The 27,088-nt window shown below is 39.8% G+C and overlaps 1 protein-coding gene across 1 annotated transcript in view; it reads right to left on the reverse strand.

Moving 5' to 3' along the window:
- IMPG2 (interphotoreceptor matrix proteoglycan 2) overlaps nt 1-27,088 on the reverse strand; it is a 55,235-nt gene that overhangs the window by 11,458 nt on the left and 16,689 nt on the right. The window contains exons 4-12 of the mRNA XM_009993347.1: nt 24,901-24,932; nt 24,778-24,801; nt 15,581-15,630; nt 15,022-15,113; nt 11,874-12,035; nt 6,410-6,468; nt 4,999-5,016; nt 2,703-2,947; nt 2,012-2,094 (exon numbers count right to left, since the gene is read on the reverse strand). Of these exons, the coding sequence (XP_009991649.1) occupies nt 2,012-2,094; nt 2,703-2,947; nt 4,999-5,016; nt 6,410-6,468; nt 11,874-12,035; nt 15,022-15,113; nt 15,581-15,630; nt 24,778-24,801; nt 24,901-24,932 (765 nt within the window). The remainder of the gene's footprint in view (nt 1-2,011; nt 2,095-2,702; nt 2,948-4,998; nt 5,017-6,409; nt 6,469-11,873; nt 12,036-15,021; nt 15,114-15,580; nt 15,631-24,777; nt 24,802-24,900; nt 24,933-27,088) is intronic.

The following is a 27,088-nucleotide window of genomic DNA, read 5'->3' on the forward strand; positions in this document are numbered from 1 at the left end:
GAAGCAAATTACACATATAAATTCCATGAAGAATGAACAAGGACTACCAGCAATAGCTTCCCAATACAGTTTTTTTTAGTGAGCATTTAGTTGCCAGGGATTGCACTTCATCATTTATTTGAATGTGGATAGATGTTCCTATGACAACTAACATTATTCAAAGATTCTTGTTACAGTGCAATACATTATATTAACAAGTTTAATATCATACTGGCAAGTTCTGGTTTTCACTAACGTCTTTTGAAAGGCTTACAAATATGACAGATGACTGCAAACAGAAAACCCCCTCCCTATTTTCCATTTTCTGGTGCCAGAAAGGCATTGTATTCACACAGCCAGAGCATTCTACCTATTACAACTCAACAGAAATATCAGGAAAATACGTATTTAAAAAAACTAGCCTTGATTTTTTCTTCACTTTTTTAAGAGTTCTGTAAAACTCAAAGAAAATAACTCATGATTGGTTGGTACTATCAGCTAGCAATTAGATGGTGAAGTCATGATAGTCCCTGTTTATGTCATGAGTATGTATGATAACACAAGTCCAACTTTTCTTCAAATTTGCTAAGAAAAATAATAGCAAAACTCTTTTTCATAGGTAATAGTTCTATTCAACATGTCCTTGAACCATAAAGGTCTGACATCTGTGGAAGTAATTGACTAATCATTTCAGTCTTGTTTACTGTTTAAGCATACTTATGATTTTCTTAGATTTATCTGAAATTACTTTCAAAATTATCTGTGCCTTGAAGATTGTACACAGCTGGTTCTGATATACTCAATATCTTTTACATAATTAGAGTTTTTGACAAAATGATATTATTATTCAGTCTATGGTTAGAAAAATGTAACTTCCAGAGATTGCTCTTGTACACACTATTCCCTAAATCTGGTTTAAAAAATTTTATCACAAATTTGAATTTGCATTTTAGACATCAAAAATTAGTTTTTAAAACTCAGGGAAAATCAGCATGAAATTCAGGATATTATACTTGTGACTGTTCTAACAAGAATATTTGGTTTCTGTGAAGTCACTGAGAATTTTGCTTCCATAAAGATTTTAGAAGTTGCCCTGAAATTAGACAGATCTGTTTTACAACATTATCTCATAATGAACTTGATGAAAACCTACCATCAAGCACAGGTAGGTGGATCTGGATTTTGTGGTACTAGCTGAGCTCATTTCTTCTTGGAAGGCACATCTGTGTTACACAACATAGTGCAGGGGAGAAACCTACTGCATAAATCCTTAGGCCCAGACAATGCTGCACCATTCAGAAATTCTAGATATCAGCAGAACTAATTAACTTGATCTTGACATTGCTGGCACCTAACGTGGAATCTCTGTTTAAAGCCCCACTGCGTTGTTACTGACACGGCCAGGGATACTAAGTCTCCTGTCCAATGGGTAACTTGAGTCTGTATCCTGGGTTTTTCCAGAGATAATCAGAAGAGATAGTTATAATTTCAAGAGGAGGGGAAAACAATAAAGCACTGGCTATTATTTTTCTGTGTTTCCTTTGTTAGCATCAATGGGATGGTCATAATTTTAAAACTGAACTCAGAACTTTCAGTGAAAGCAATGAAAGGAGCATATGAAACATACCCTTTAATCTCTTCTAGTAGCCAGCTTTAGTGCCTACATCCACTTCTCACTTTCCAAAGAAAGGTAGTATTGTGGGAGCATCATGCCTTTAGAGCAATTTACAGCCTAAACACTATGGAAAAACAGGCAAAGGAAGCCTAAGAAGGAAGAGGTAGCTGAACAGCCAGGAAAGCAGCACTGCCACATAATAGAAGATGGTCACAGAAAACTGCTGTGCAATGCATATCAAATTATCAGACAAGAGATTTCACCAGGGGTTTTATTCCAGTATACGGTGTGTCTTCATTATCACTTATTCTGAATGAACAACATGATAGAGAAGCTCTGGGTGCTGGCTGTCATTACACCTTTCTGAGTTAAGTTGTCAAGACGTGTCCAAAGGCCATGGCTCAGAACCATACTCACATCGAACTCAGGGTGCTCCAGCACAACTGGATCCTCAGTAATCCAGGATGGGTCTTCTGGTGTAGGGTGTATTATTTCTTTCACTGTGGAAATATGCATACTTGGCATATAAAGGCTGTAGTGGCAGTATGAAGTTGTTTTGACTGAAAAACCCTCCCTCGGATTTATAAGTCTTTTCAAAAAATTTGCCAGAGAGATTTTGTTTCCGGAAATGCCCCCAGATCACTGACAGGAAGTACAGAGGGAAGATGAGAAAAGAGGCTGGACAGCACTCCTCCACCACCTTTAGGACTGTTCAATATTCAACAATAAACCTGGTATTCCCTTTGTGCTGCTCAAGGCCAACACAGGGCTACTAACTGAAGGTCATTTTGTGCAATGTACACTACATAAATCACATTTCCCCTTCTCTTCTTGTTCATTTTTGGAAGTGTTACTGAAATCACAAGTCACAAACCTCAGTGTCAAAGGTAAAAAAAGAGGCTGATCTGATGGATTAAGAATAGGATACTAGTGCTAAGGATTTTCTCTGGGTAAGATCAGAGCAAAACAAGCTACAATGTAGTTGGTTTTGTTGTTTGGGTTTCTCTTTCATCATTCAGAGGGCAGTTGAATAATTCGCATATTTCTGAGATGTATTTTCTAAAACTTCAGCTATGTGGCCTCTCAGTGCATCTTAATTAATACTCACCATTAGTAAGTTGGAGAGAGTTGGGGTCTAAAGACAAGGAAGCGTTCCCAAGCAAGGCATTTCTCTGGAGGATTTCGGCAATATAATCTCGGAAATCACTGATGGTGTACACAGTGGCTGGATCGTCCTCCACGCCTGCAAAGGAGTTGTCCTCCACCTTATTGGAATGAAGGTTAATCAGGTCCCAGGTGGCATTGCTGATGGCTTTTCCATCAAACGTGACAGCATAGTGAACTTGCACCCCACTTCAGTTGTATGGAGAGAAGGAGAACACAGATGAGAGATGCAGTTTTTGAACTTATAGCAAACAATAGGATTTATTTTTTTTTCCATATAGACTGTGTCAACATCCTTTTTAAAAATAAAAATACATTGATTTAAAGGATTCTAGTTAAAACTAGTGGAATTCTTTTCCCACTTGTATCTGCCTGCCAATGCTTTCCACCACTGCAGAGTTCTCAAGTAAAAGGCTACCAGAACCTGACATCTGGTCTGGTCCCAGCCCTGTATTTCTACTAGTGAATGGCAGAAGACCACAAGCAGACCAAAATGTTGGCTTTCTGACAGCATTACTAATGGGCCCACCAGCATGCAGTGGTGTGAGTGATGATTTTAAGATCACACCAATGATGGGAATAGCTCTGAGGTATGAAAACCGCCAGGAAAAACAGGCTGCCTATAGAAGCAACATACTGGAGAGGGAGAGAGCCCTGATCACTGTCACTATGCAGTGTCAATCTGCTTGAAATAATGTTGTTAATAGCAATAAAATGGTATTTAATACAGCTTCTAATTTGGAACATTTTTCTTAATTCTTTTAATCATCTATTCCCTAACAAAGTTCTGTATCTGTGCACAGCTTAACTTTTTTGATATTAACTCTCTTCCATATTCTTAATTTTCTTTTCCTGAATACAGCTGGATGTCCTTTCCCACATGACAGCATAGGCAGTAACATTATACACTGGGCATAAACAAGCACAAGGGAGCTATTGAAATATAACATATTTTGGCTGTATGCAGGGCACAGCAAGAAATTGAAGTAATCTATGAAGTGTTAGAAAAATGTCCCCCAAAGACAGATTTTCCTCATTCCACAGAGCTTCACTAGGTTGCTAAAGTAATGGCTCTGTTCAGGGAAGCCTCTCAAGCCCCAGCACCAGATACAACAGAGATATAATGAGCAAACACACAGACTGCAACCAGGAGCCTGCTGGAGTTTTGCTACTGGCTCTATCATTGAAATGAGCCCAGCGTAGGCTCACCATGGGCACTGCCTGTCAGCAGGGCAAATAGAAAAGGACAGAAGCAATGCAAAGGGACAGCAAAGATAGAACAGAGTATGCTCCTCAAAAGTAACGTTTAGATTTAATACAACTGTGCTGTCAGCTGCAGTTAATAATTCCTAAGACCTACGACGCCATCATCTGTCTGGAAAGGGCTAAAACAACTGGTGCTTGGAACACAGCCCGTGTGAGTAAGTGCATGCATCTTGGCCTGCAGAAGTGCAGAGCAGTAGAGGATGGCTTTAAGTCACTACTGTTTGTGAAGAGGTTTGTGCTTTCTAACCTTTGTTCTAAAATTAAAATGTTCATTCTCTGTAAAACTGTCTGTGGAAACTGGTTATGAGAAGTTCAGAAGAGAAAATAATACACCTGGTAAGTTAAAACACTGCAATTCATTTTGTCTTGTGAAATTCTTAAAATACTCGAGGAGAAAAAGTTTGGATGTTTAATCGTTCATATGTGTGATGATAACCGAATCCAGACTGATCCCATCCTCTGCTATGGGAAGTTTATAAACTACTGCTACGATGTGCATCACCTCTTGCCTTGAAGAATCAGTCAACAGCTTTTGCTGGAAAACTATGGTTTTCTTACCTACTTGAATTTCTGTAATAACAGAATCTATTAAAGATAACAGTTCAACCTGTATCTATTAAAGACTTTCCTGCGAAGTGTAAAGTCCTTGAGTCATCATTAAGCAATTTTGTTTTCCTCACAAAACAGACTCCTAAACACAAGTTAGCCCAGTAGCTAAATTGTGTTTAAGAAGATTTTCCCCAGGTAGTTTTTTTTATTATTATTATTAAGATTTATGTAAGCAAAGTAGGTTTATCCATAATCAAAACAGATCAGTTACTTGGAGTTTCTGGTAAAACCCTCTCACATAATATTTATGCTGGATAATGATCTTGCTCTGGAGCCAAAACTACAAATCCCCAAAACAGTGTCCTCCAGGTAAACATGTTTTCCCATCTGTATTATGATAATAACTATATAATAATTCTATTTACCTGTCATCCTCAGGAGAGCTGAATATAGAAACAAACAAAAACAAAAAAGAAAAATGTCTTAAATAGAAATTAGAATTGCCTTTAAGTCTTCTAACTTAAACAAATTTGCTCTGGTATTTTACAGAGCACACCAATTTGAAAAAAACATATGGCAAAATAGTTATAAGTTACATAGTTTTTCTGCTACATAACACACTGTTCTGCTGTTACTGAAGTGAGATATTTCCTATTGATCACAAGGAATTAGCAGAGCAAAGCCATGTCAATTTATTGCAAATAATGAGGTTAAATTTCTCTCAATACCAAGGAAACCAAGGCTTACTAATTCTACCTAAGGTTTAGTTTACAAAGACTTGTTCTTTGTCATGAACAGCAGAGCACAGAGCTCTGGTACTTTGCCAGAAATATCACCTTTTATTTGTCTTCTCAAACAAACCAAGTGCTTGCAAATATATTAAACTGCAGATACCAAGATGGAAGGTTTTGCTACCTTCCAGGCTGGAAAATGAACATAGGTTTTATGGTTGGAACCCCAGACGTACTCACTATAGCTGCATTACTTCCTGTATGTATTCTCACTAGAATATTCCAGCCAAGCAATTCTAAGAAACACAGCTTACAACGTCTCAAGGAGAACATAACTGAGATTAACTCATGAACAGTCTCATTAGATTCTGAAAGTTATGTCCAGTACATTGACGAAAAATTACAAATTATGATCCATTTACCCCAAAACTTAGACATCAGATGTTTGATGCATAATACTGAGAATATCCTTTTTCCCCAAACTGACTTAAAATGTTATTCTGAAGAACAAATTGATTTGAGGAAACTAGTCTTTTAAAAATATTTCTAAGAATAAAGAGAGTTAAAACACTGCATTTCATTTATCAAACTATCCACTCACCTTTGGTTTGATAAAAGGGAGAAAGACCTTTACATATCTCAAACACCAACTTTTGAGTCATCCCAAATTTAAAAGTTGAAAAAAATTTAAATGCAGATTTTTCCAAATAGGTTCCTGCATTCTTCCTTGTTTTCTACTAGAACATGTCAATAGTATTGAAGAAGTATCAGATACTAATTTTAAATGAGAAAATATCTCTTTTAACTTTAGAATAGAATCTTTCATAAGGATGCCTTGTCTTAAAATCAAGGCAAGCATATCATGTCAGATTCTCTGGTGAATGCCAGGAGCAAAAAAAGAGATTATTAGATGTACATACAATTCTATATTTCTATTTTGACCTCTGTATATAGAGTTACCAATATGAAAGCATGTGTCCTTTGGTTAATGCATGCTAGGGATTCCCAGGCACATGGCTGACATTCTTCCAAGTGTGGTTCTAGCACAAATTTCCATCACACATGATCAATTTCAACCACCACATACACATCAGTATCTTTTTACCTGAAATCCAGGACACGGACGCTTTTGTATCCAGGTAGTCCTTCAAATACACTTTTAATCTATTTTGGGGGGGAAAAAAAATAAAATTAACACAGATTTCCTTCACACTACTAAGTTAATATCAGGAAGTATTTTCAACATCTTCTTAAATGCATCTGAGCTGTTATATCTAAGAGGAGAAAACCAGTTTAATATTCTCTTTCTTTATGGCAGAAGTGTTTGGTGACATTGTTTTATTATTAAAATGGAAAATTAAAAAAGCATTAAGAACAACATCCAGGGTTCAGAACTGCAAAAAACATTGAAGTGGGGAAATTCAAACATATTTTGCAGAGATCTGCTCTGCCCATAGCAGATTACATTCTTTCATTTTTCCATGCAGTGCTAACCCTTCTCTGCCCAAAAGGTTTCCATTACCTCCCAAATCTCTCTAAATTAAAAAGAATTCAGGAAAACTCTTTGGATCTTAGCAACTTAAGCAAGAGGAGCAGCGACCTCTTGGAGTCTAGCTTTGTACTCTTCAAGGATCTACTTGCAGGAATCCCATGGACTAAGACTCTGGAAGGTAGGAAGGCCCAAGGGAGTTGATTAATTTTCAAATATCACTTCCTTCAAGCTCAAGATAGGTGCATTCCTTTGAGTAAACAATCACATAGAGGAGGAAGGAGACCTATATGGATAAGCAAGGAGCTCCTGAAGAAAGTCTCTTGGAAGGAAGAAGTTCACAGTGGTGGAAGACAGGACTTGTCACATGGGAGCTACAGGAACACTGTCAGAGTATGTAGGAAGGCAACAAGGAAGAACAAAGTCCTCTTAGAACTAAACCTGGCTAAGGAAGTAAAAGAGAACAAGAAGGGCTTCTTCAAATACATCAGTGGTAAAAGGAGGAACAGGAAAAATGTGGGCCCAGTGCTGAATGAGGTGGGAGTCCTGGTAACGGAGGATGCAGAAAAGGCAGAGTTACTGAATACTTTCTTTGTTCCAGTCTTTACTCCTAAAACCAGCCCTTGTGCATCTCAGACCCTGGATGTAAGAGAGGGCCTGGTGGAAGGAAGACTCCACTGGTCAATGAGGATTGGGTTAGAGATCAGTTGGGTAAACCAAATATACACAAATCCATGGTCCCCAATGGGATGCACCCACGAGTGCTGAGAGAGCTGGCTGATGGTGTTGCTCTGCCACCCTCCATCATTTTTGAAAGATCATGGAAAACAACAGAGGTGCTCGAGGACTGGAGAAAAGCCCCTGTCACTCCAGTCTTCAAAAAGGGCAAGAAGGAAAATCCAGGAAACTACAGACCACTCAGTCTCACCTTCACCCCTGGAAAGATGATGGAGCAGCTCATTCTGGAGGCCATCTCTGAGCACATGGAAGAGAAGGTTATCAGGAGTACCCAGCATGGATTCACCAAAGGGAAATCATGTATGACTAATAGCCTTTTATGATGTTGTAATTGAATGGGTAGATGCAGAAAGACCAGTGGATGCAGGCTACCTTGACCTCAGCAAGGCATTTGACACTCTCCCATAACATCCTTGTGAGCAAGCACAGGAAGTGTAGGGTAGAAGAATGGACAGTGAGATTGATTAAGAACTGGCTAAATAACAGAGCCCACAGGGTGGTGGTCAGTGGTGCAGAGTGCAGCTGGAGACCTGTAACTAGTGGAGTTCCTCAGGGATCAGTGCTGCATCCAGTCCTGTTCAACATCTTCATCAACAAGCTGGATGATGGGACAGAGTGTCTTCTCAGCAAGTTTGATGATGACACAAAGCTGGGAGGATTGGCTGGTTCACCTGAAGGCTGTGCAGCCATTCAGCAAGATTTGGACAGGCTGGAGAGCTGGGCAAAGAGGAACCTAATGAGGTTCAGCAAGAGCAAGTGCAGAGTCCTGCACCTGGAAAGGAAAAACAAAGTGCACCTGTACAGACTGGGAGCTGACCTGCTAGAAAGCAGCTCCATGGAGAAGGAGCTTGGAGTCCTGGTAGACGACGAGTTATCCATGGGGCAGCAATGTGTCCTTGTGGCCAAGAAGGCCAGTGGTATCTTGGGGTGCATTAAGAGTGTGTCCAGCAGGTCAAGGAAGGTTCTTTTCCCCCTCTGCCCTAGTGAGACCACATCTGGAGTATTGTGTCCAGTTCTGGGCTCCCCAGTTCAAGAGATGGGAATTTACTTGAGAGAGTCCAATGGAGGCTACAAGGATGCTTAAGGGACTAGAACACCTGCCTTATGAGGACAGGCTGAGAGACCTGGGGCTGTTTAGTCTAGAGAAGAGAAGACTGAGAGGGGATTTTATAAATGTATATAAGTAAATATTTGAAGGGTGGGTGTCAGGAAGGAGAGACCAATGTCTTTTCAGTGATTCCCTGTGATAAGACAAGGGGCAATGGATGCAAATTAGAGCACAGGAAGTTCCACTTCAACATGAGTAAGAACTTCTTTACTGTAAGGGTGACAGAGCACAGGCTGCCCAGAGAGATTTTGGAGTCTCCTCCTCTGGAGATTTTCAAGACCCATCTGGATGCCTTTCTGAGTGACTTGCCTTGATTCTATGGTAGTCCTGCTCTGGCAAGGGGGTTGGACTATGATCTCCAGAGGTCCCTTCCAACCCCTAACATTCTGTGATTGTGTGACTCCAAAAAGACCCTAATGCATTACAAAGCATAAAACATGGCTCATCTCCTATGCCCTAAACATAGAAAGGGCTCAGGAATGGTAGTGCTACTGAAAAAAGGCAGCTGGGGGCAGCAAAATGGCAGCACACGTGGGTCTAATTCAATAGTCAACTGTATTACATGAGACACAACCAAGAAATAGAGCATTGAAGGTTCATGCTGGTTTGGGTTGGGTTTTTTTCCTCTCAAAATATCCTTTCCAGTTGAGGATTCTTTTTCACTCCTCAAATTCTTCTTCCCTTCACCAATCTCCCTATTTTTAGACTGTTTCTGGTGAGACTTAAACAATCTAAGTTGTTGCTGACTTTCTTTTTTTCAAGAGCTTCTTTATCTAAGCACAGAGAAAACCAGGCAAGGGATAAAAGGAGTGGAATGTCCACGTGCCAGGTGGACTCTGTCCCATCTGACATTTCTTCCAGACACACACTATGGCATTGCTACTTGGCCACACAACTAGGAAAATTAAGATGTCTAGCCTACGCTAGCAACTTGTGACAGCTGTGGCCATGCTTTTTGGCTGCAGTGAGGAGTGCATCTCTTTCCCATCTGGCCCAGGATCTGGCACAGGATTAGACCCAGTGAAAGAGATTCAACAGAGAACCCCAACTACATTGAACTAAGAAGAGAGCAAAGCTAGAGAAAAGATAAGCTGCATGATGTGCCGCTGTATGGTGTCCAGGATGCCCGCCCCAAGAGAGAGGAGAGAAACACTCTGCCTCAAGAAAATGATGGTAGTAAAATTACCATCACTGTAAGAAATTTTTTTTTTTAAATTAAGAGAGTAGGGAGAGGAAAGTTAGGAGACAGCAGTGTGATCATATTTTAAATATACATTTGTGTGCTGGTGGGCCAGTAGCATTAAAGCATAAAAATTAAAACATTACATTTTAATTAAATTAACTTGAAATCAAATTTTAATAAATCATTATATACATATGTATTTTTATTTTAAATAGGTGCCTGACAGTCTAAACCATGGTTCATTCCCACTGACTCCAAATGGATTTAAACATATGTTTAACAACAGGCTAGGGGGTATTAAAATGTGCTCACATGTGCTGCTGATTCTGGGAATAAATGAGGAGCAAGAGTTGTCCAGGCAGCCCAAACTTCAGAGTATCTCACTGCACAGTACAATGATGTGTTGCTTCTAAGCAGAAATACTGATGCTGTTTGTGACTTACTTCTGATTTCCCCTCCCATCACCTACTCTGTATAGACAGATTCTCTACACTGATGCCAGAGTTTCTTCTACAGTTCAAAACCTGGACATGGTGTAATCATTAAGATATCCTACATCCCATTTCAGTGCTCAGCTTCTGTAGGAGACCCAGAGCATGCCCACACTGGCAGATGCTGATGGACTGGTACCCCTTCTACCTGCACTCCATGTTAATGCTGTGCTGTACCTCAATTACTCAAGTTGCCTTCCAGCACTGCCTCAGCACAGGTAGGTGGCTCTGAACTGCAACTAATTCATGTCCTGTCATTTGAAATTGCAGGTACACTGACTTGCTAGGAAACGCAGATTATCTTTTTTCACTCCCCAGTTTCAAACAAAGAAAGAAGAAGAAAGAAGAATTCCAACTGGAGAAAGAGATTAGAAAGCGCTGAAACAAGCTCTAGGAAGACTTGTCACTAGAAAGATACCAACTATGTTTTTAAAATGTAAGATTTTGAGGACCTAAAACTTTGAGAACTAATGAATTTGCATCAAGAAGCAAACAAGAATCTTACAAATTCTCTTCATTTAAAAGCTCTTCTGCAGTAACACCAACAGGGAAGTGGCACTAAAAAATTCTGAAAGCGTGGTAAGGCCAAAGTGAGCTCAGGTAGAAACAGGTCTTTATAAGGGCTAAAGTAAGTGTAAATGTTTTTCATTTGTTAATAACATCTGACTTCATTTCTCTTTCTAACAGAAGGCAAAGCAAATTAATGAAAGCAGAAATCGAGAGAGAGAGAGAGCAGTCCCTCAGAAAGGTCTTGTTTAGAGCATGTCACCACTCAGGTGTTGAGAATACTTTTTTGTTCCCCCACAAAAGCATACTTTCATCTCTTTTGCCTGCAAAAAATGATAGCAGGCTATTTAATGAGAAACACAAAAAGAAAACTATAGTAAATGGCTTTGGCAGCTGGTCTGTAACACACAGTTTATGGGCCTTCTGCTACTTCAAAAAGGGCAGCATGTCAGACAAAACAGAGTATTCTCATGGTGGGTGCATATTTTCCAGCCTGCCTAAGGCCACAAAAGCCCTTAAGATGGTTCTGTGGAGTCCATGAGAAAAAGGCAGTCCTAACACAGGTTCTATGTCCTTCTCCTCCTTTAGAGAGGAGAAGCCAACAAAAAGAAAAATGAAGTCTTAGAATCATAGAAAGATTAAGGCTGGAAGAGACTTTAAAGATCATCAGGCTTCAACCTCCCTTCTATGAGCAGGGACACCTCATACCAAACCAGACTGCACAAGCCTCATCCAACCTGGCCTTAAACATCTCCAGGGAGGGGGCATCAACAACCTCCCTGGGCAACCTGTTCCAGTGCCTTACTACCCTCATGGTGAAGAATTTCTTCCTGATGTCTAACCTAAATCTACCTTCTTTCAGTTTAAAACCATTACCCCTTGTCCTATCACAGCGCTCTCTGGTGAAAAGCCCCTCCCCAGCTTTCCTGTAGCCTCTTCAGGTACTGGAAGGGGGCTATAAAGTCCCCCTGGAGCCTTCTCTTCTCCAAGCTGAATACCTCAAACTCTCTTAGCCTGTCAGAGAAGTAATCAGAAGTCAGAGAAGGTAATTACCTGTGAAATTAATTGTTCAGAGAGCAGTTGACTCTTTGCAGAAGCTGGGTCTCTCAGATCCTCACTGTACATTTCACCAACAATCAAAATGCTGAACTCAATCATCTGTTCAGTTTCAGGTGTCACTAGGTTCTCATCTTGCTTCTTTATTTCATTATTGATCTGGGAGGGAAGGAAGAGGGGAGAAAACAGGTGATTTAATGCCTTTGTTTTGCCCTTTGTTTTTTTTTTCCAATAAATAAAACCTTGTTACTCAGGACAGACCAGATTCCTACCTATCCTGGATTTACTCCACATAAAAAGCATCCCTAGATATGTACGTGTATCTAGAGACATGTAAAAAGACAGATGTGGTGCCAAGGGACAGGGTTTAGTGGTGGACATGGCAGAGTTAGAGTAGTTGTTGGACTCGATGATCTTGAAGGTCTTTTCCAACCAGAGTGATACTGTGATACTGTATAAATATATGGTCTGCCATCTGCCAGCAGCACTCTGCAGTCCTAAGCTTGGGTCCTAACATCTTTCTTGTGTGGGCGTGGAACTTCTCCAACTGCTGCAACTCTGGACGTTTCTCTGGCTAATGATGGGGCAGAAAACCTGTGCTGTATGGACCAGAATACCTCGGGGCACTGTTGGTGGGCCACACCGATGGTCATGGGTGCACTTAATGACACATGAAAACCGCAGTCCAAAGCACAGCATGCTCACTTAAACCATCACCTTGCACCGTAATGAGGTGCTTATGAAGCCTCAAGGACAGAGGACACAACTAATGAGGCAATCTATTAAGCAAGAATATTTTTTTGAGAATTCTTTTCTTGCAGATAATTCAGTTTTCCATGTGCACATTTTCTCTAGTGCGAGGCCATCTAGTTGACCTCAGCTACAAACAGAAATCCAGTTGTGTGATGTTTATGAGGCAAACTGAAGCATGACTATGGCTAAACCAACAGCTCACTTGTGCCCAGTCAGCAATCAGCTGGTTTACCCAAAATTTACTCATTTATCACAAAGCTCCTACCTAGTCTTCCACCTGCAAGACAAGTTACCTTTGCCAAGTTCTACATTTAGAACAACACCTCGTGTTGTGCAGCCTCAGAAAGTGAAGGATCCTCTCAGACAAATGATGGGCATTGGGAGATCTATGGGGACCTCTGCTGAGCTTAAGTGCTGGGGAGTTAGTCCAAGGAGCAGTAGCTGTGCAATGCATCAGGGAAGCATACAGCTATCATGGTTGCCACGGGCAGCAGTGAATCCCAAGTTTAATCTAATTTGAATTAGAGCAACACAGGAAGAACACTTTCTGCTTAGTTCTTCAGTTTTTTACAACCAGCATAAATACAACTTGTAGTATATTAATAAAGGCATGAGAAAAACCAGATCTTGTTTCATGGTTTTCTTCTAAAACAAAAAAAAAAAAAATGGGATTTATGGAGGAGAGGAGGGAAGGCTGGCTTAAGTTACCTTTAGCCAAACAGCCAAATGTATTTGGCTATTTACATGCAGTCATTATTATTTTCCCCGCTAAAAAGGAAAAAGAGCCAACAAAACAGACCTTTTCAGCAAAGCTGCAGTCTGTGCTATGTAAGGTGCAGGAAATGGAAACACTTTACTCCAAAAAGCTTAGATGCCATCTGTGAGCAACTTAGGGACCCTCTAAAAATTTTTAGTTAAATTCTCTGCCTCTCCTCACCCCTTTTTGAGTAGGTAACTTTGTTAAGGACCAGAATGACTGGTACACTACTTCAGGCTAGTTAGCATTTGAGAGGTACATAATTAGCATGCATGTATGTGCTGCCACCACATGGCTGTTTGCCACTCCATGTAGTTTGAATCATTTATGAGTCCACCAAAACCAAAAGCACAGTCAACACATAAGCAAAGCAGATGATGAGCTTTGCTACCTCTTGGTCTTGTAATCTGCAATGCATTTTGGCTGCTCAGAGCGATGATGAGGTGTGATGTAACTGTATGGAGTAAAAACACTGTAGCAGCAGCCATCTAATTTTGGTTTCTTTCTGATTTAGTGAGTGGCCCTATTGTCTGCTCAGGCAAAAACACTTCAGGCAGTTTTGTTTCAGAAGAGAATAACGGTGTAAATGGGACCAAACCCCAAGTGTTCTTGGTATATAAAATAAAGTCAGACCCTGGACTTGAGTCAGAAGCTGCCTGTTTCATATTCAGTATTTAATCTTGGAAACACAATATCAGAACTCCACAGTCAGGCCTGAAAGCTCTAGAAGACAGCACAGTTTTTCCAGCTTTGTTTCATGGCTGTAGTAGGTTACAGAACAGTGCACAGTACCATAAATCAGCTTCTACTTATATGCAGCATGTGCAACTTTGTAAGCTTCTCAGTAAATCCAGTGGGAGTTTCATGTTTATGAGAAAACAAAAGCCAGCTGATTCATACCACTGCTTTGCAAAATCTTCTTCAGTCCTGTAGGCCCATGAACACTGCAGTTGGAATCTAGAGTTTGGGCTTAAATTTTAATCCAGAGGAATTTTAATCCTGGAAGCAAAATACTTCCCTGAGACCCATGTGGTGGTCAGCACTTCAGAAAACCAGCTCACTTTTACATAGACATTTTAAGAATTTGATGTCAGCTTCCCCACATCAGGAGTTTTGATATCAAGGTAAAGTTGACTGTGAGGTGATAAAGAAAAGTTCATCTCTGTCAGCAGAGGAAAAGAAGCAGAGAATCGGAAGGAATCTTCAAAGCTATACAGGCCACCTCTCTGCTGTCCCACACAATTGGGCCACTTGGACGGTAGAAACATGAGTACCGCAATTTCACATGTATTTAACAGGTGTTCCCATAGGAATAATGATACTCCACATTCTTCCTGGCGCTTACAAAACCTGTAGGCATTCCCTGACTAGCCCCACGTCACTAGCAGAATCCTCATCTGATAGCTCAACTGATCCTTTCTCTCTCTCTGTGGGGGAAGAGGCACTGCAAAGCCTCTGCAAAGTGAAAATACCTACCCAGGAAGTTATTTTAAAGCTTTCTACAGTTCATGTGCTGTTTTTATGAAATCTTAATTTGTGTTAACACACTATGCTAATAACAACCCTAAGTACTCAGAAAAAAAAATATTTTAAAAAGGCAACAACCTGCTGACCCGAATAAAAAAAGCCACTCACAGTAGTGTCTTCATCTTCGATCTCAGGGACAGCACCACCCACAGGACTCTCAACAGCAATCTCATGAGGGGGAGGAACATTGGCAGCTGCATCTGAGTTTGAAAGAGAGCAGTATTCTTAGATTCGGGTTTTTTTAATATATCCATGTACCTGTTGATTCACACAGAAGCAGTTCAGCAAGCATAAACCAACAATAAAATTTTATTTCTAGCCCCATCATCACGACAGAAATAACACAGGAAACACCTGAAGAGCCTGAGGAAAAGTATCAAATGCACTTATCAAGGTAAAACACTAATGTTAAGTCTAAGCAGATGTACTGTGGGGAACATGAAGTTGGGTGCAGTAAAAAGTCCACAGAACTAATTTCTTAAGTAGAACTTTCATGACTCATATAATAACAAAAAAATATCAGCATCTAACATGACCTCTAGATGATAAGCTGCACTATTAGGAAATGGAAAAATTCACAGTTCTTTCTCAAATCCAAAAAACATTGAATTTCTTCATTTTCTAGTAACTCAGAATCAGCCTTGACACAAGTTAGATGATAACTAACCTCTCAACGTGGTAACATCAGCATCTGAAGCTGGAGTTGGAGATCCAGCACTGCTAAATAAAAAATAAAATCAGAAGTTTAAGTTGGACATGGTGAGGTAGATTTATGAGGTTCTGGTTTATCTGTGATTCTGCTGCCACACCAAGACGCACGTTTGCAGAAGAAATAAATCATGAAACTGCTGGTAACTTTGTAAAAATTGGGATTTGCAATATTTCCGTGATCTTTTGCAACTTAGATATTGGGTCAGTTGCATCAGACAACACATCATGTGCCTCTTCAGCCTGCTAAACTCCTTATATTCCAACAGACTTGGCATCCCTCCCAAAAGTCGTATTTTGCCTTCTAGCCATTCTGTAAAGGAAGCGAATGTGAAGACCAGAGATAAAACACAAAGTTAACCTGTGGTATTCTATAAAATGCTCAGTTTTTAAAATACTCTACGATGCACTAGAACATCTTAACTGTACTTAAATCACTGCAAGAAAATGGGTTATTTTCATCACGACTTCTACCCTGCTTATTTGGAGAACTTCAAAAGGCACCCCTTTCCAAATCAAATCCTTGCATTCACACACACAAAACAACTCTAGGCCAAACACCAAAAAGAAAAATATTTCAGATAAAAATCAGATTAAAACTGTCAGCCTGAAGAAAAACTAACAGCTTTCACATGGCTCTTACAGGAAATCAATTTCCTTAGGGTCAATTCTGTAAGCCCCGAGCAACTGTCAAGTTGCCAAGAGTAGGAGACATGCTCCGACAGAAACAAGTCTTTCCTGAATGAAGGAAAAATTATTTTGGGGGTTTGATATATTTTTATTATATACAGCCTGATCAGTAAGATTTGAAATGTAAGTGCTGGAGAGAAACTGAACTTCAGGAGACCATGGAATTTCATTGCATTGAGATATTTCTGTCACTCTTCATAGAACTCCTTTTTTTTTGGTAGCCATATGTGTGCCTTAAAATAAGCATTGCAGCAAGATTTCACTGTAATATACAGAAACACTGATACTATGTGAACCACGGTTCCTAGCCTTGCCAGCTTTGATTTTTGATTCACATACTAGATTACTGGTCTTGCAGTTTTGCTTGAGTCCTCAAGCAAAGCTCCAGTCAAAGTTGATGGATACTTTGCCTCCATCAGGATATATTAATCAGTCTCTCTACCACTCCAAAACCCAAGGGTTCAAAGGCTTCATCACCACCCAGACATCCAGATCCAAAGTTACCATACTAAAGATACCAGGGCAACAAGCATGTGATCAAACATATGATAGTTTCACTGAGTTACCATCTCAAACTCTATTCCTCCCCCTGCCTCCCACAGAGACATAACACTCACCAATAAACAGACCTGATGAGAAATCTGATTCATTTTCTATTCAAGCCAAGAAGCTTTGCACCCATCCTTTCCCCAGAGGCACAGGCTAGTCCTGTGCATAATGATTAACTACACAAAAATAAAGTACGCTCAGGGAATGTTAAATTGACAGGGCAAGATTTATATAACAATTATAAAATAACAATAAACATAAAATAATCTGCAGATAAATGAAGCGTAAAATACTTATTCTAGATCTTTAACGGAACTTTTGTGCATTTTCTTGAACAACTAAAGCTGAAGAGCTCTAAGCAAGCTTTGAAATGTACAGTTATTTGTGTCTGCTTCCATCTCGTGGACATTGGTACCTGTTTTCAGCTAGCACAGCACAATGTAATTCCTTACGGATTCTACAAAGACCTCAGTAAATCTTGGAATTATTTCCAAGACTGGAAAGCCATATTTTACTAGTGGGTGTAATTTAGACAAGATATCCACTCTTATTGTCTCTGTCATTGCCATCACACATATAAAGAGTAACAAGTAACTCATACAAAAAACATTAACTTTCTTCTAAAAAAAAACAAAACAAAAACCAAAAATCCAACACTAAAATTATTTACATTTTCTTAAGAATACTGATTCTGTTTTAGAGGAATTTTGTTCCCTTAAACATTTTTCATCCTAGAACTGAAATAAAAACTATTGCTTAATTATTAAATATTAAATTAAGTATTAAATTACATCTATACAACAGCTTCACCAAATAGATAAAACATTTTCATTAATCATATTTAACGATGGTATGTTCAGAAACAAATACAATTCAACTTTTCAGGAGAGGTGAAATAACCTGGGACTGTTTAGTGTAACTATGGTCAGAATAAAAAACAAATACAAAATGATGTGCAGTGAAGCAACTCTGCAACAGGATTTGTAACCTTCAGTTCAGCTGAATGGCTCAAACCCATTTAGAAACATTAGCTAAGCCTTGTATCAACCCCCTTTTCTTGAGAAGGGGACAGCAAGAAATGTGATTTGCTTTGGTAGAGTAATTTAGGCTCTGAGCTCAGCCTGAGACTCACGGGACTCAATCCAGCTGCCCAGGGATTGGTACCCTGTACACTTTGAGGGGCCTCTAAGCAGTCCTGACCTCCAGCTGCTGCCCCAGGAGGCACCAGTTGCCCACACATCTCACATCATCCCTGTCAGCCTTCTGCAGATGTCTGCTGTAGCCTAGGACATCTCAAAAGGACCTAGAAGGCTACCTGACCAAATGAATGGTGGACCCAGTTTTTGGTGGGTTAGCCTTGCCTAAGGGCCAAAGGCCCACCCAGCTGCTCTCTCCCTCCTTCTCAATGAGACAGGGGAGAAAATAAGTTCAAAAAGTTAATGGGCCAAGACAAAGACAGGAAGATTGCTTACCAAGTGCCTCCATGGGCAAAACAGACTCACCTTGGGGAAAATTAATTTATTGCATATACATAGATTTGGCTAGTGAGAAACAAACATTAAAACACCACCTTTTCTTCATCCCTTCCCAGCCTTCCCAGGCGGAACTTCACTTGTGACTCTTCTAGCTGGTCAGGGCTCTGTTGGAGCCACCTGGAACCAGCTGTGCCCTTCTCAGGGCAGCCTGGACTGCTCTGCACAGGGGCCACCCCACAGGCCCCCCAGCAGCACCTGGGCACCTGCACCCAGTCCTGCAAGAACAATTTTAACCATGTTGCTTGAGTTTTTAAAATAAAAATCCTCAAAGTAGACAAGAAAACCCATGGAGAATGCTATGGTATGGTATCACTCACACTGTCAAAAAAAGCACAATGTGCAAGAGGAAAAGCCTAAATTTAGTTTTCTAGAGTATTACATCTAGATGAGATTACTAGTTACAGAGGTTAAAAATAAAGTCTTCCAGTTTCACAAGGGCTCCAGAGCACTCTCACCATGTCAAATGAGTGGCAGCTCTCCATCTGACAGGGCACTTTGGTTAGCCACACCAACTCGCTTGGTGGGTTAACCCCATGGCAGCAACCACAGACCAAACCGAGCCACAGGGCGACAAAAAGAGTGCTGAAATGCAGGGTGAGAATAAGGCCACTGTCATTTAGAGGACAGCAAACCCATCACCTTAAGTGGTACCCAGGCCTGCCAAGGCTGGGTATTATTCTTTTATCTTTTGAGATAAAAGTATCTTTTAAACACAAGCACCCAAGAGCTAACCCATTTTCTGACAAAATTCTGGCTCACAGCTGGCTGAAAATTAAAAGCCAGGGGCTTAAATAACACCTAGTAAAATCCTAATAAATCTAACCAAGCAAGACCAGTCAAGTACTAAATTCATTAAAATTGACATTTACCGCTTTCTCTCAGAAGAAGAAGAAATGGTTTTTTAAGAAACTGTGCTATAACCAACCTCACTTTATTCACATTGTTTTTTCATTGCTTTATCAGAACAGTAAGGTTTGCTTTCTTTCAGTACCATTTCTCATTCCCTTCTACTTCCCCTTTATGTTTTAATTTTTCAAATGCCTGCTTTATTAATCCCCTAAAAAAGCAGCAACAGCACTAGGTATCTTTAAGGAAGCCACTCAAAATGCACATGACAATGCATATACTGATTTGTTTGAGCACACTCTTCTTCAAGGTAAACACGGATTCAAATTCTGCCTTGGTATTAACCTGGGGCCCAGGCTTTATTTTTAACTATACCTACACAAGCTAGTTGCTCCAGGTGGAGGGACTATATTCCAGCAAGAGCTTATTGTGAATCTGAGACACATACAAACGAAATGCAATTTCTATTGTCCTACCTGCATGAGAGATGCCCTGGACCACCTTGGCTGAGCAGTAAGCAAAATACAAAAACATACACATGTGTATGGAGAGGCAGGAAGGAACATGCATGAGCAGATGTCTAAGCAGCAGAAAGAACAACACTGCACTGTGTTTCCTTGGCAGAAACAACTGGTTTCAGATCACACAGCTCTGTTAGACACCCAGATCTAGGCAGGTGTAAAACAGGACCCATAAGGGCCCTCAGAAGTTGATCTGAAGCAAACAGTGCTTACTGTTTGCAGCCTATAACTATTAATGCAGCAAACACATCTCACAAACACAGCCTATATTCCCCACAGTAAGTGCTTCCATATGACATGAGTCATGTCAGGAAAGAATCAATAAGTTCCAGTCCACCAAAGCACAGAGCGTCCCATTGACTCACAGGCAAGTGTAGAGCATAAACAAGTTCTTTATGTGCAACCATACTGTGTTATGAAGGAGAAATACCAGTCTGGACCTGTCAAATGGGGCACTGACACTGCCCCAGGAAATGTTGTCAAGGTTTTTGTTACACTTTTCTCTACATTACTCCTAAAGGTTTAACACAAACTCAACTCTTTGGATGAAGAAAGTAACATCTTCGGATTTGTACTTATTCCGGTTATCCACCAGTTTGCTTATCTATCTGAATGTCCTGAAGTCTAATATGCTATCTCAACCACTTATTTTTCTTACACATTATTCTTTTGATGCTCATATTGCATAAAAGAAAAAACATTTTATAGTCTGACCTTCTCCTTTTTAAATATTTTAATCATGTGTCCTTGAACCAAGCAATATTTGAATTTAGGAGTATAGAATGCAAGACTGAGCCTTGTATTCAGATTCTTCTCCTTTTTAATTGTACTTGCATCTTTCTTAATTTTCATTTAGGTAGTTCTTGAATTTTGACTTCTTTTGGTTTTAAAGGACCTGTAAAGGATGGACCTTTCATATTAGCTACCTTACAAGCAGGAAGCAGAAAAGAAAATATACAAGTGAAGAGGAGCAGTGTGGAAGTCTTCACATGGGGTAAAACTGTGCAGATGCTCAAAAATTTCTGAAAAGAGCAATATTGTTGCCAAGTCCACATGTAGACAGTAAAGGAGCTCAGGTATGTTTCTACTTCACTGCAGGAGGAACTGCTGAACTGTTTAAATGATCCCAGCACAGAATACATTTTCTTTCATGAAGCACATTTGGATAAACGGTACAAAATGTGAGCTGCTACATCATCAACCATTGCTACCACCACTAAAATAATCTGGATCCTAAAATTGTCGATATATTTCAAAGCAGAGAATGTGGACAGCAGAGGAGGTCCAGACACGGTTTCCTGTAACTCATGTCAGCAAGTCCAGGATCAGCAAGCATCATGCTGAAAGGACACGTGCTTCTCTTTATGTTATTTGACATTAACAGCCACTTCCAAAGAAGTGAAAAAGTAGTGCATTATAGTCATCACATACACCCCTTACCTTTTCTTCGGCACGTTACTGTGCATGCAGCACTGAAGCAAGGCTCTGACACAAAAGCTATAATTTTCTATTACAGCAATTTTGTGCTACTCCTTTGCCTTCAGTGGATCCTCAAGATCTTGCTTCTGACCTCTCTCCCAGAAACTAGACAAAACAACTGTCCTATTGTCATCAGACATACTCCAGAATAAAGAGAGCAAAACTCATTTTGTGGAGTCCAAATAATCCAGAGAATAATGGAATTACTACAAGACTTTAGCTGATGTCATTCTACCCCACTTCCCACTGGGTCAAAACTCCACAAAGTCCACTGGGCTGCTCTCTACACATCTGGACTATGTCCCATATATTACTTTTCCTTTGAGGTTTTCTCCTCAGTGGTACTTAGTGTAATCCCTCTGTTCCTTAGAAGGACAGGCTAGCTGAGTGTTTAACCCACATGAGCGGAGGCACCAGCCTTACGGGAACCAACTTTCATCCCGCTGTTACGCAATCGACAGTAATGCTGGTGTTAGTGAGTTATTCTGGGAAGTAAATTACACAAGGCACAAACAACCTTTCTGTAGCCTACACTGACACTATCCTCACACTTAACTAGCTGAAACCAGCTTTTTCCAGGTAGACAGAGACACAGTATTGACATCTAGGTATGATTACAAGAGGCATTCAATTATTTTAATCACAGCTTCAATCCTACAGCTGTTTATAGCTGTCAGAACAGTTTTGCTTTAATCTAGAAAGGCAGCCTAGTTAAAATGACTAACAGATATACTATGTTCCAGATCAGCCTCAAATTAAGGAAATAAGCCCCCAGTCGTTTCACACAAAAACAGATAGGCCAAAGCTCATAAAAAGAAAACACTCTCTTAGTTTCTTGTGCCTGTGCTATGCTGTAGAAAATGAACCAACCGCCAAAATCCCTACGTTCTTATCAGTGGGAAAACAAACTGAGAAATACCACCCCTGGAAATACTTAAAAGACATGCTGATGTGGTGCTTAGGGTCATGGTTTAGTGGTGGACTTGGCAGTTAACAGTTGGACTTGATGATCTTGAATGTCTTTTCCAAACAAAATGATTCTGTGATTTTATATGCCTCGTGCTAGGCCTCCAAAGTGAAATTACTGCTTCTGCACAGCCATTAGAGAAACTGCAGTTCCCCTTGCCTGGCAATGTGGGAGCCTTACCTGAACATCTCAGCCTAAATAATAGATACCTAAAGCAGGTGCTTTTGGATTTTCCCACCTTCCCTTGAGACATGAGGCCAGGTCAATTCCCTTTTCTGACACAATACAGCCACAATCAAATCATTGCATTTCCCTGCATAGGGCCAGCCTCTGTCTGCACATGTGAGTCAGCAGGTGACCACAGCACCTCCCCAGAAATGGCAGCAGCACCCTCATATCTCCTCCTGTGCAGGAAGAACCTGACACTGGATTTTCCTCACTGTGCCTTAAGGACTGGGGTTGAGCCTAGTTTAGGTCTGTACTCCAGTTTCTACAGGACATTGTTTAAAGGTCTTAATTTCATTCTGATATATACTGAGAAATCTAGTGTATTTTTTCAGGAAATAGTCATGTTGGCTGTTGACAATGCTGAGATGGCTCATTCACTCCCATATGATGGAGAATGTCTAAAGTTAGATGAGACAATTTCTGCCCACGACAGTCAACATTTTTGTATCCCGCCGGCTTACAAGCTTCACTTCTTAAACCATGTAATGCAGAGATGCCCAGGACGCTCTTAGAATAAGGGTTTGGGGTTTAATTTTGCCAAAATAAATTCTAATAATTTATTCCTGGTGCTCCCTTATGCAGAGCAAATGTACCTGTTTCTAATCTCACTGCTTCTTGTATTGCTCTCTTTATGCAATGGAACACTGCCATATTCAAGCACGAGACAAACAAGAGGAAAAGCCATAGTAAAACCAGTTTAGACTGACAGTGGTAACAGAGATCCCATCCTAAAACTATGAATAATCTGAAGTAATATTTACTGGGATAAAAGCAATGCATTTTTGAGATGGACGCAACACAGCCTCACTGTGAATAGAGTTGAGTAAAACTTGCCAATTGTCTACGGAAGTAGACAATTAATGCCTGTCACAAAGAATTTGATAAGATGGCTTTTGTAAGAGCATAACATTAGCCACTTCGATCCACCTTTCAATCAATTGTTGGGCTTTTTGCATTGTTAGGTTGTTTAGCATATAGGAACTCCAGATTAGTGTTCATTTTAATCTATCTTCACATTTACTAGATTTCCTGAATGATCGCAGACAGGCACAGTGGGTTTTCAAACTCAGACTTCTTCAGAATGATTAATTTTTTCAGTCTTCAGCACTCAAGATGAGATAACTGTATTTCTGAATTCAAATTTTCTGATAAATAAGATGTGGTTCCACTAATGTAAAGAGCCAGTCAAGAGAATGACTTATGCTATAAGAAAGAATTGGATCCACAAAGTTTACAAGGACAAGATTTTTCTATCATTATTATACATTTTCTCATATTGAAAAGAAAAAATATATAAAAGTTTGGTCATTGTTGCATTCTCAATAGAGAGCTGAACAGATATAATCTACCCAGTTCACCTGGAGGCCTCAGGGACTGTTCATGTCAGACAAGTGCTGAACAGGACAGAGAGAAACCAAACTCTTAGGAATAAATTTTGCCCTTATCATCTCATGTTATAAATTTTAATATAGAATGTTATGGTTATGAAATCATTAGAAGGATGCCTCATTTGGGAAGTTGTGTTTTTTTTTAAAACTCTGTTAAGTGATTACTCCTCCCAGTAAATGAATTACTCATATTTATCATAGCTTTATATGGCCAGTTAAGCAGGGAATTGAACCTGCCAATTCTTCAGATGAGTTCAGCACTAGGTTGTTTGGCTTTGAATTATTCTAAAAAAACTGCTCAAATTAAGTTTGGAGTAGGAATGGAGTAACAATAACTTGAGCTGTTTTTTCTTTTATCTCAGGAAATAAATGAAAACAACAGGTGAGGTTGCTTTGGTAAAAAGAAGCCACAATTCAGTCTAGTTTTCATTTTCATTGCCTTGTTACATGTAAGGAGCTCACACAGCCAATTCCCTTGTAACTGCTTTTCAAACATATCTCTCAATAGTATTTTTAAAAAGCATTTCAAAAACACTCCACTTGTATGCTATTTGTAATGGTGGCCAGGAACACCTTAAAGCCTTGGGGAAAGCTTCGCAGGATAACTGGAACACTAACACAAGTAACTATGGACATATCTCTCCCAAAATAGATTTCCCCCACTAAACCTCTTCAGGTAAATAGTCTGCATCTGTATCCTACAGCCTACAAGGTAATTACATTCTTAAGCAAGAGTACAAGCCCCAGATTGGCTGAGATATTTTGGGCATGCCAAGCATGCCCAGACAGAGGTTCATGTGCAAGAACTGCAGGATTTCTCCACCGCATTTTTCTATACTCCCTTTTGCACCAAGGTGGATTTTGTTAATCTGCAGTACACAAATCAAATCCAGTAGCAGCAAGAACTGGAAAAAGGACTGATCACAAGACTTTAAAAAGAGAAAATTACTTACCCACATGACCAATCAGTGCAGGAGCTGCCAATAAAAAGAAAGAAAAGGTTATAAAATGTCACAGCTTGGCCCTGCTGTTATCTCAGGACAGAATAAAATGACAAGGCAAACAGAGGTACTCACCTGCCCATTGCTTCCTTTATATAGGACAGTTTCTGGAAAACAAAGAAACAAACCCTCAGTATATTTTAATATCACCAGGTGAAAGGAATTGAAATGCAGTTTGTACCACTTTGTTTCATCCTCTGTGCCAAAATAATTCTCTTTTATGTGTTCTGTCTTCATTTGTTAAGTTCCAGATTTATTAGCAAAGCCATTGCTGAAAAGAAAGTGGGTCCTATATTTGCAAAATACAACTGAAACACAAGAACAGATGCTGTAAAGAGCACTGGGTTTGTCAGAAGATGCTCTTCATCTCTACATTTTCCTGCATTGTTCTCCAGAAACAATATTCTCTCACCTTAGAGGAGGCTAGCAGTAAGATCTGTTCAAGGAAGAGGTATAAAGAAATGCAATATTTCTTCTACTACTTGTCAATAGATTTAAAGTTATCTTTTTGAAAGTACAATTACAGCCTAATATAACATAGTAGGATTCATCTGATGAATTTGTTTATAGTATACAAGTGACAGGGATGACATCTTTTTGTTTATTAGTGTATAAAAACTAAGGCAGGGTTACACACTTCACAATTTTTCATCAAAATTCTCATAGTATTGGCACCATTGGTTTTAGAGAGGAGTCACAGGAGTTTCTGTGAGGAATCCCCACGAGAAGTGTTGGGGATCCTGAGCAGTTTGCAGGACAACTGTTGAGAAATAATGCTGTGTCCTACTGCTGTACTAAAGTGAACATTATTTAAAATATTTATAGAAAATTACTGTCCAGGCACAAAATTTTTGTTTCTCTCTGGATTAGAGAAACAGAGATTGTTCTGTAATTTGCTTATTGGGCTGGCTTTCTTTATATAATCCATGCAGATACATTTTTCAGTAAAAACTCAACCCAAAGCGGATCAACTCAAACATCTACTTTGAAGTTAAATTACAATAAACTTAACATATAGTATTTTCACTATGAAAACCTATCTGTAAACACCCATATGTATTTAATAACCTAAGAACTGACACTCTAAGCTATCCTAGTGATTCTTTTTGTGAAAGAGGAGGGAAAAAGCAAAAGATTATTTTAACAGGTTAGCCTGCTCATTCTCTTCACCTGTAAAGACCTGAAGTCTAGAAGATTCACTTTTTTTTTTATTCAGAACCACCCCAATTACTACCTTTCTTTTCTTTCCAGGACACCTGTGGACAGTGGGATGACAGTTAGAATGGCAGGCAGCCTAGATATCAGCCCAAGGAGAGCTTGCCAAATTACTAATTTCAGTCATTTTGCTTTTAAGTATGTACTTTGGCCACCCTTTATTGGACAAGTCCATTAAAATACATATTTGGAGATACTTTATTATGAAAAATTAAAACACAGTAAGACCAGTTAAGTGACAAACCAAGAAACTAGCATGACTGGGCAGTGTAACAGTGGAAAGCCTAACTCAGGGCCAATAAACCTGTACTGAACTTTGGGTATTTTCTTAAGGTGTCATTACATAGCTCCACACAGTGCTTGTACTCAGTTTTAGTGTCCTGAAATCTACATGGAAGGCAGAAATTGATTCCTACTCTGCAAGTTTTTTAAAGTTATATGTAAGTAGTACCCCTTTCAGTAAAATGTGTTGGTTCATTAGAAGAGACTTTTTTCCATATTCAGTCAGTCAAGGCAGTTTATAGATGCTATTAAAAACAAACCTAGTTATTAGGGGCCCCACACATGTTTTTAATACCCCCTGATAGCTCCTACCCAGCAATTTTACTCATTAATCCACAAAGGCCATTGACAGCAGAGGTCAGTATAGTCCTCATCATTTCATAGAGCCAGGGCAATAAAGCTGGTGAAGGGTCTAGAGAACAAGTCATACAGGGAGAAGCTGAGGGAACTGGGGATGTTTAGTTTGAAGAAGAGAAGGCTGAGGGGAGACCTCATCACCCTCTGCAACTACCGGAAGGGAGGTTGTATGGAGGTACACGTTGGTCTTTTTTCACAAGTAAATAACGACAGCACCAGAGGAAATGGTCTGAAGTTGCAGCAGGGGAGGTTTAGATTGGATATTAGGAAGAATTTCAATACTGAAAGAGTGGTCAGGCACTGGAACAGGCTGTCCAGGGAGGTGGTGGAGTCACCATCCTTGGAGGTATTCAAGAAGTGTGTAGATGCGGCACTTCAGGGCAGGCTCTCGTGGGCAAGGTTGTAGGGG

Source organism: Chaetura pelagica, unplaced genomic scaffold (assembly GCF_000747805.2).
Source record: "Chaetura pelagica isolate M959 unplaced genomic scaffold, ChaPel_1.0 scaffold101, whole genome shotgun sequence".
Lineage (NCBI taxonomy): Eukaryota > Metazoa > Chordata > Aves > Apodiformes > Apodidae > Chaetura > Chaetura pelagica.